This window comes from Pinus tabuliformis, chromosome 5_2 (genome assembly GCF_031772625.1).
Source record: "Pinus tabuliformis cultivar Carrire ecotype Pingquan chromosome 5_2, CPIR1, whole genome shotgun sequence".
Classification (NCBI taxonomy): Eukaryota; Viridiplantae; Streptophyta; class Pinopsida; order Pinales; family Pinaceae; genus Pinus; species Pinus tabuliformis.
In genome coordinates this window covers 476,750,106-476,760,089 of record NC_142306.1, presented here as the reverse complement: position 1 = coordinate 476,760,089, position 9,984 = coordinate 476,750,106, and the positions used below count along the sequence as shown (strand labels likewise).

General features: G+C 39.2%; 1 protein-coding gene across 1 annotated transcript; it reads right to left on the bottom strand.

The window, feature by feature from the left end:
* Window positions 1–587: 587 nt before the first annotated feature.
* LOC149159722 (reticulon-like protein B5) lies at window positions 588–9,017 on the bottom strand. The gene is made up of 6 exons (XM_089434398.1): window positions 8,945–9,017; window positions 8,340–8,508; window positions 8,008–8,152; window positions 7,353–7,422; window positions 6,874–7,070; window positions 588–716 (listed from the first exon to the last, which is right to left on the bottom strand). The coding sequence occupies exons 1-6, from the start codon at window positions 9,015–9,017 to the stop codon at window positions 588–590; spliced, it is 783 nt and encodes a 260-aa protein (XP_089290524.1).
* Between the last annotated feature and the right edge of the window lie 967 nt (window positions 9,018–9,984).

Below are 9,984 nucleotides of genomic sequence, written 5' to 3'. Positions count from 1 at the left end.
TCTCCGATTAAACCAATCTACTAAGATCTAAAAATCTCTTGAATACCTTTACCGGTTTCCAAATCGTTAATTAGATAGCAATAAATACACATGGTCATTAATTCAACAAAAAAGAGTTGATTCCATGTCATCACATTCTCAGACAAGAACCAAAGCTGCTTTCCAAATCGTTAATTAGATAGCAATAAATACACATGGTCATTAATTCAACAAAAAAGAGTTGATTCCATGTCATCACATTCTCAGACAAGAACCAAAGCTGCTGCTCCGCACCTTATAGTTCCACAAACAAATTAAACCACAATATTATATAATAAGAACATTAATGTCTACGGCATATCAACCATAAATATGGGTTAAATATCTATTTATATGATAACAACATTGACATTAATGTCTATAGCATATCACATATCATATATACAGTTACAGTTATAGAGCAGTAACAACCATATATCTCTATATATTAATATAATTGTGCTAGTATATAATAATAATAATGACATTTCCGCATTTCATAGTGCGGTATATAATAATAATGACATTAGCTAGTATATAACAACAATGACCTTCCGCATTTCATTTTTTTAGATTGGCTTTCTGTTTTCCTCCACAAACCCCATACGCTCCCCGTAATATTTTCTTCTTTGGCTAAACTCTATCCGTAAGGCCTTGGCACTATTATAGTTTTCACCGCTCCCAACGAGCAGATAAACCTGTTGGAATTTTCTGATAAATCCCATAACAAACAAACAAAAATCGCACTCTGTTTTTACACAGAAAAACAGAAAAATTCGCTTGCTGGAAACGGTGTTTCAGCAACACAGTTTTTTTTCAGTTGCTGAAACAGGGGTTTCAGCAACGCTGATCGTCGTGTTTCAGCAACGTAAACTTTTGACGTCAAGTAATTTTTGAGTTACGAGGTGTTTCAGCAACGGTGACGGTGTAACAGTAACAGGAAAAATTTAACTTGTATTTATCAAAATAAACTAATTGTTACAGATTTGTCTTCCTCATACAGAGAGAATTTCAAAACTTCTATTGCTGAACATCTACTTCAGAAATTCACTAAGGAACGATTCTGTTCCACACAGATGAACATAAAAAACAAATTACATTCAAATTTCTGCACTGCTGTGCATTTCACTGTTCTGAAATTATTCTTCTTCCTCTTCACGCTGCTGCATGCTTTCCTCTGCTCTGTGTGGTTCTTCAGCTGCTGCTGCTGCTTCTACTACTTCTAACTTTAAAACAGAACTGCTGTGCGGTATTTATATGCTGAAAGATATCTGATTAAAACAATAAAATATTACAAAATATCTTTTAATGTTTATCTCAGAATTTATTGCAGCAAGGCGATGATGCCTTTATCAAAAACAAGTCGGCTGTCTGCAGGGGAAATCAACTCAAACTTTAATGCATATTAATGTCCAGAAATATCAAAGGCGACTTTGCTGCACCGAACACCTTTAACATTTACTGCAAATCAGATTCATGTACAGTTGTTCATTGTTGCAGTTGGAATTAAATTCCAACACTCCCCCTTAATTTCAACTGCTGCATACCCAGACATTTTCTGAAATGATCAAAACCTTTCTTTGCTAATGGTTTTTTCAAGATGTCTGCAAGCTGATCCTCTGTTCTGCAGTGCTGCAAAACAATCTCACCATTGTTAACCAATTCACGTATGAAGTGATATTTAGTGTCTATGTGCTTTGTTCTTTTATGAAAAACAGAGTTTTTAGACAATGCTATTGCTGAGCTATTGTCACAGTAAATGGTTGTGCCATTTTCTTGTTCATGACACAAATATTTGAGAACTCTTCTCAGCCATACTGCTTGGCATGCTGCTGCTGTTGCTGCCACATACTCTGCCTCTGCTGTTGACAAAGCCACAACGGGTTGCTTCTTGGAAGCCCATGAGATGGCTCTCGATCCCATATGAAACACATATCCCGATGTGCTTTTCCTATCATCAACACTTCCAGCGCAATCACTGTCAGTGTAACCTGTCAACATGAAACTTTCAGAAGAGGAGTATAAAATACCAAACCCTTTCGTTCCATTCACATACCTTAGAATTCTCTTGGCTGCCTGCCAATGAGTCTCTTTCGGTCTTTCCATAAATCTGGAGATTAAACTCACAGCGTGCATAATGTCCGGCCTAGTTGCAGTCAAGTACATAAGGCTGCCAACTATGCTCTTGTACAATTTTGGAACAAAATATTTGCTGCTGTCTTCTTTGGTTAATTTCAGCCCCACTACTGTTGGAGTCACAGCAGCCTTGCTGTTCTGCATGTTAAATCTCTTCAAAACAGCTTCTACATATTTATCTTGAGAAATGAAAACACCATTTTCACTTTGGTCTACTTCAATTCCAAGAAAATATCTTAAGAAGCCCAAGTCAGTCATTTCAAATTCACTCTTCATGACTGCTTTAAAATCAGCAATGAGAGAAGCATCATTGCTAGTAAAAATCAGATCATCTACATATAAAACAACAATAATAATCTTACCGTCATTCTGCTTTATGTAGACTGTGGGTTCACCATCACACTTAGCAAACCCATTCTCAATCAGATAAGCATCAATTCTGCTGTACCACGCTCTTGGAGCTTGCTTCAGCCCATAAAGAGCCTTCTTCAGTTTACAAACTTTATGCTCTTGTCCTTCAACTTCATAGCCCGGAGGTTGATCAACATAAACCTCTTCTTTTAACACTCCATTCAGGAATGCAGATTTAACATCCATCTGATAAATCTTCCATTTGTGTTGTGCTGCAATAGACAACACTGTTCTGACTGTTTCCATCCTTGCTACTGGTGCAAAGGTTTCATCATAGTCTCTGCCTTGTTGCTGCTTGTAGCCTTTCACAACAAGCCTTGCTTTGTGCCTGTCAATCTTACCTTCAGCATTGCTCTTGGTCTTATAAACCCACTTAACTCCAATGGCATCCTTGCCTTTAGGGAGATCCACTAACTCCCATGTTTTACTCTTCTCAATTGCACCAATTTCTTCATTCATTGCTTCAATCCATTTATCTTCATTTACAACATCTTCAAAATGGATTGGGTCATCAATATGACAATACAAAGCAAATAATGAATTCAGACCGGTATTGTTACTTACCTCTCCTTGTTCATAAATCTCACTCAGATTTCTGAATCTTGGTCTTCTTGGTGTGCTTGGAGTTCCATCCGAACTTGAGGGTGTATTTGATCCCTGTGGTGTTTCAGCAGCTGCTGTTTGTGGTGTAACAACAACTGTTCTTCCTTGACTTCTCAAGGCTGTTCGGATTCCAGCTTGTGGTGTGGTTTGTTGTACTCGCTGTGGTGTAGGAGGAGCCACCAAGGAAGGATTATTTGCCGCTGTCCCTTCCTCTTCTTCTTCATGAGACACAATTGTCTTCACATTCACTGTTTTATCTAAGCTTCCATCCCAAGCTTCATCTTCAATGAACTGCACATCTCTGCTTATTATTAATTTCTTGGTGGATGGATTATAGAGTTTGTATGCTTTTGACTCATCACAATAGCCAATAAAGACACACTTCTCCCCCTTACTATCAAGCTTTTTCCTTAGCTGATCTGGTACATGTGCATATGCCACACAACTGAATACTCTCATGTGAGTGACAGTTTGCTTTTGACCACTCCATGCTTCTTCTGGTATTCTGTTCATGACAGCTTTAGTTGGGCATCTATTCAAGATGTAAACTGCGCAAGTAACAGCTTCTGCCCAATACTCATACGGCAAATGTTTTGCCTTCAGCATACTTCTGACCATGTCAAGAATGGTCCTATTCTTTCTTTCAGCAACACCGTTTTGCTGAGGTGTATACCTTGCTGTGAACTGCTTTTGTATGCCATTCTCTCTGCAAAAACGCAGAAATTCTTGGGAGATGTACTCTCCTCCCCTATCTGTTCTGAGCACTTTGATATAATGCCCACTCTGTTTTTCAATAAGAGTTTTGAAGTGGCGGAATTTCTCAAACACTTCACTCTTCTGTTTCAGCATATACACCCATGTCTTTCTGGTTTAATCATCAATAAAAGTTAAAACATATCTATTTCCAGCAAATGATGGTATTTGCATCGGTCCACACACATCAGAATGAACAATTTCCAAGGGTGCTTTTGCCCTTATACTCTTTCCTGCTGGAAAGCTTTCTCTATGTTGCTTGCCCAAGATGCAGCCTTCACAAAGGCTGTCTGGTTTCTCAATCAATGGCAATCCCTTTACCATGCCCTTTCTGTGCAACAGATTCAGGCCTCCGAAATTGAGATGTCCAAATCTCAAATGCCACAACCAATTCACATCTTTCACCTGTTCTTGAAAGACTTCTTGTGTTACAGCCGCAATAGTTCTGCCTTCCTTCAAATCTGCCCTGAGTTTGAGAGGAAACATTCTATTGCTGGTCATCTGCACCTGTGCAATGATCTTCTTACTTGGAGGTATGTCTCTGATAGTACACAAATCATCTTTGAAGAACACGTTGTAACCTTTGTTCATGAGCTGTCCAATGCTCAAAAGATTACATTTCAGACCAGGTACATAGTATACAGCTTGCACAGTCATCTGTTCTGCATTCTTTGCTCGGATATTGACACTGCCCTTACCCTTGACAGTTATCTTATCATCAGTCCCTGTTGTTACCTCAGATTTCACATTTTCATCCAGATTGGCAAACATTGCAATATTTCCAGTCATGTGATTACTACAACCTGAGTCTAAGAACCAAAAATCATCTTGTTTGTCTTGTGCTATGTTACATGTTAACAGCACATTCTTTGGGTTCTTATCTTCTTCATTTGCAAAATTAACATTCTGCCTATTGTTCATGTCATTTTGTTTTTTCTTGCATTCATTGGCATAGTGCCCAAATTTTTTACAATAATGACATTGGACTTGGGATTTGTCATACATTTGTCCATGAGCTTGCTGTTTGCTTGAACCTTCAGCTTGGTTCTGATTGCAGCTCCTTCCGCTTGTGCTAGCTGGATAATTTCTGCCTCTGTTTTGGCTTCTTCCACGACCTCTGTAATTTGCTCTGCCTCCACCTCTTCTTTGGCCAAAAGACATCTGAGTCTTGAATGCTTGCTCAAAAGAGGAATCTGTTCCTCTACTCAGTCTGTGTTCATGAGACAACAGAGAAGCACTCAGCTCATCTACCGTGAACTGTGAGAGATCTTTTGTTTCTTCTATTGCCACCACAATAGATTCAAACCTTGAGGGTAAACATCTCAAGATTTTCTCTACAACCTTTCTATCTTCAAGAATCTCTCCATGAGATCTTATCTGGGTTATCAAGCTAATAACCTGGGTGAAGAATGAATCTATTGTATCAGATTCTTTCATGCTGAGATTTTCAAAGTCTCTCCTCAACATCTGCAACTTTACAGTCTTCACCTTCTCCATGCCTTGATAGGCAGTTTGGAGAATATCCCATGCCTCTTTAGACTTTGTTGCTGCTGCAATCCGCGGAAAAACACTTTCATGTACTGATTGGAAGAGGAAAAAGAGGGCTTTGGCATCCTTCTTCTTGTCACTCTTCAACTGGTCTCTTTCTGCTGCTATCAAAGCAGCCAATGTTGTTGCATCTGCAGGTTCAGCATAACCTGTTTCAACCAGCTCCCATATTCCTTGAGAAGCAAACAATGCTTTCATTGTTATGGACCAATAACTGTGATTTTTCCCATTAAACTGAGGTAGCTGGGGATTTGTCAAACCTGTTCCAGCATCTGCCATCTTAACCTGTACTCGTAAAGAAAAGATACTGACTGTATTTTGAAAACAAGGAAAAAACTTTCTCTGCTGGAAAAATCTGCTCAACAAACTTCTTACAGCGCCTACAGTGAAAAACAATCCCTGTTTTTGACTCACTGAGTGCCTAGACTAGCTCTGATACCATGTTGGAATTTTCTGATAAATCCCATAACAAACAGACAAAAATCGCACTCTGTTTTTACACAGAAAAAAAAAAGAAAAATTCGCTTGCTGGAAACGGTGTTTCAGCAACACAGTTTTTTTTCAGTTGCTCTGATACCATGTTGGAATTTTCTGATAAATCCCATAACAAACAGACAAAAATCGCACTCTGTTTTTACACAGAAAAAAAAGAAAAATTCGCTTGCTGGAAACGGTGTTTCAGCAACACAGTTTTTTTTCAGTTGCTGAAACAGGTGTTTCAGCAACGCTGATCGTCGTGTTTCAGCAACGTAAACTTTTGACGTCAAGTAATTTTTGAGTTACGAGGTGTTTCAGCAACGGTGACGGTGTAACAGTAACAAGAAAAATTTAACTTGTATTTATCAAAATAAACTAACTGTTACAGATTTGTCTTCCTCATACAGAGAGAATTTCAAAACTTCTATTGTTGAACATCTACTTCAGAAATTCACTAAGGAACGAGTCTGTTCCACACAGATGAACATAAAAAACAAATTACATTCAAATTTCTGCACTGCTGTGCATTTCACTGTTCTGAAATTATTCTTCTTCCTCTTCACGCTACTGCGTGCTTTCCTCTGCTCTGTGTGGTTCTTCAGCTGCTGCTGCTGCTTCTACTACTTCTAACTTTAAAACAGAACTGCTGTGCGGTATTTATATGCTGAAAGATATCTGATTAAAACAATAAAATATTACAAAATATCTTTTAATGTTTATCTCAGAATTTATTGCAGCAAGGCGGTGATGACTTTATCAAAAACAAGTCGGCTGTCTGAAGGGGAAATCAACTCAAACTTTAATGCATATTAATGTCCAGAAATATCAAAGGCGACTTTGCTGCACCGAACACCTTTAACATTTACTGCAAATCAGATTCATGTACAGATGTTCATTGTTGCAGTTGGAATTAAATTCCAACAAAACCAGCAGCTTCTTTCCTTGCTTTTTCATCGCAATTAATATCAGGCTCCTGATTCCAGGTATAAACATAGCCGGTTGCAGTGTTCGTATGGAAGATGATGTCGCGAGACCCAAAAGAAAGTGGCAGAAATCATTCATAATTTCATTGAAGCCCGTAGAAGAGATCAGGGCCCTCATAATTTGTCTGAAAACATGCAAAACTGGTTGCAGAATTTAACTGAGTGCCACTGAAAACTGTATAGAGTATGAAGCTACAATGCGCTAAAATTGGAATATCATTGACAGGAACACAAATGAATTTATGACTAAAAGCTCAAGACCATAACCAGTAGCATGACTCAGCTGAGATATAGATAACATTATGCTTCTATTACATATGCAACAAGATGACTTGAACTTGTCATTACAAAGTGGTTGTGGAAAGCTGCACTAAACTGTAGGAAAAGGAAAGAGGTACAGAATGTAACCAGGATTGTCCTTACCGTGATAGAAGAGAGTGAAGAAGTCAGGCCAGCTGGAAGCCACAGAAAGAAAGCAGAGACCTGCAACAACCTGCAATAAAACAAGGGTTATCATTTGCATGGGTATCGCTTAGAGAAAAGGAAATATTTCAATATCCATTGTCCCTCTCTGCACATTTTATGTTCATTCTGAATAATCGGTTACACCAAATAGCCTTGTTGATTTTCTGGCTCGAATTCACATATGCATACGCCACGCATTCTTGTAGGCCACGATATAATAATTCTCAGCCTTCTGCGTCTAGAGAATGTTTTATACTGCATAATTTTTGCATGATCAGCGATGAGTTTGCCCCGCTTCTCACGACATATTTTCTGGTTCCTTAATACTGATTAGACTAGCTAGATACGTTTAAACTCCATTTCACATTGCCCTCCGTTTATTTTCTTTCATTGTTGTCATGTTATCACACTTTTGTAGTTAGTGAGCCAAATGTCATCTGATTTTTACGTACAAATGTTTTTCCAGTCGAAACCATTTAACTATACTTGTAGATTTAGTGAGGATATAATTCAAGAGGTTTGCCTATCTTCTGCTGGTTCCAATTGATAGAATCATGCACCATTAGAAGCAAGCAAAACCTTGAAGTAATAGCTGAGATAAAAATGGACATACCATAAGAAATTTTTTCAAATCTCTCCCAGATGCATCACCGTGTATAACAGCAAACGCAAACAATTCGCTGATTTCAAATACGAGAGCAGAAGCAACCTCCTGAAATAGTTTTGAAAATGAAATCCGTGGAACAGGCACTAGTTGTCTGCCATAGAATTTTCAGTCAGACAATAGAATTCATTCCGTGACCTTTGCTTATATCTACCAAATGAAATGATCTTTCTTCTGAATAACTGTTATTGTTGAGATAAGTGTGGAGTGTCAAACTACTTTTAAAACTTCAACGAGTGCACAAGAAAATGTTAACAATACCAAGGAGTGCAAGAACTTACTTGCTAATGAAGGCTGATACTTTGGACCAAACAAACATGACCGTGATGCCGAGAATGAAAGCATGGCAAATATGTGCCGGTAGATAATAAGCAAGCCACTCCGACAGGAGCCAGAAAACGTTAGCACCGGCACCACCACCACCTGCTGAGGTTTGCGCGTTCCCCGGTACTATTCCATGACCAGGTAGAGGGTTTTAGAATAGCCTCAAGATGAAATTGGGCGCTTCAAACAACTTGGAAATGAAGTAAAAACTAAATGATCTGTAAATACGAGGGAAGGTTTCAAAATAATCGTCTATGGAAACCTAAAATTATGATCAGAAACAAATTTTCATTTGAGGGCGTCAAAAACTTGTGAATATCAAGAAAATAAATATCCGAAGCTGTAACTCATATTTCAAAATAGCGTGTATGATGCAAATATTGTTCAATTTTCTACAACACTATGTAAATGTGCTTTGGCATTCTATCGGAGCAAAATAGATTCATCAAACGGTTGTAAATAATAGAAAAAATCAAGATGCAGGCAACGCCCTAAAAGCTGCAATTTATGTCGTTCAAATGCTTGAAAATGAGGCTGCAAAATCAGAAATTAAGCATATTACCTTCGTCTCTTCCTAAAGCCGTATGGACGGGCTTCTCCCGGCCGAAGAGCAGTTTTACGGATGATAATTCCATTCAATGCCTCCGGGATCTGCCGTCTTCAGTTCAATGGTGGCCAACTCCTGTGTAAAGTTTTGGCTGCTCAAACCCTTGCGAGTAGGGTTCCGATGCGTTTATAAGGGGGAGCTTGCACTACTGTCTTCCTTGTTTGGGACAAAATTGACGGGAAAATATTCCCGAAAATTCAATGCCTCCGGGATCTGCCGCCTTCAGTTCAGTGGGGCCAAACTCCTGTGTAAAGTTTTCGCTGCTCAAACCCTTGCCAGTAGGGTTCCGATGCGTTTATAAGGGGGAGCTTGCACTACTTCCTTCCTTGTTTGGGACAAAACTGACGGGAAAATATTCGCGAAAATTCAATGCCTCCGGGATCTGCCGCCTTCAGTTCAATGGAGCCAAAATTCTGTGTAAAGTTTTCGCTGCTCAAACCCTTGCCAGTAGGGTTCCTTGCACTACTTCCTTCCTTGTTTGGGACAAAATTGAATGGAAAATATTCGCGAAAATTCAATGCCTCCGGGATATGCCGCCTTCAGTTCAACGGAGCCAAACTGCTGTGTAAAGTTTTCGCTGCTCAAACCTTTGCCAGTAGGGTTCCGTTGCGTTTATAAGGGGGAGCTTGCACTACTTCCTTCCTTGTTTGAGACAAAATTGACGGGAAAATATTCGCGAAAATTCAATGCCTCCGGGATCTGCCGCCTTCAGGTCAATGGGGCCAAACTCCTGTGTAAAGTTTTCGCTGCTCAAACCCTTGCAGGTAGGGTTCCGTCTCGCAAAGTGACAATCTTTGCCAATTTGCCTTCTCTGCAGCCACAAAATCTCGTAGGTCCCCTAAAGCACCGACGCAGAATGAGATGCATGACACAATAGGTCCCCTAAACTTGAGCTCATTTTTGTGAATCTTCACAGACAAATGCCACATGGAGTCAACGATTGCAGTGACAGTACCGCCGCCAGGTTAAAAAATATAAAATAGAGAAGTCATTCA

What these genes read in the sequence shown, in the direction of transcription:
- LOC149159722 (XM_089434398.1), bottom strand. Translation starts at nt 9,017, where the DNA reads ATGGAATTATCATCCGTAAAACTGCTCTTCGGCCGGGAGAAGCCCGTC. An exon ending in ATTTGAAAAAATTTCTTATG is followed by an intron (nt 7,423 to 8,007) that starts GTATGTCCATTT and finishes GTTTTATTGCAG; the next exon opens with GTTGTTGCAGGTCTCTGCTT. An exon ending in AGCAAGGAAAGAAGCTGCTG is followed by an intron (nt 717 to 6,873) that starts GTTTTGTTGGAA and finishes AAATTCCAACAG; the next exon opens with GTTTATCTGCTCGTTGGGAG.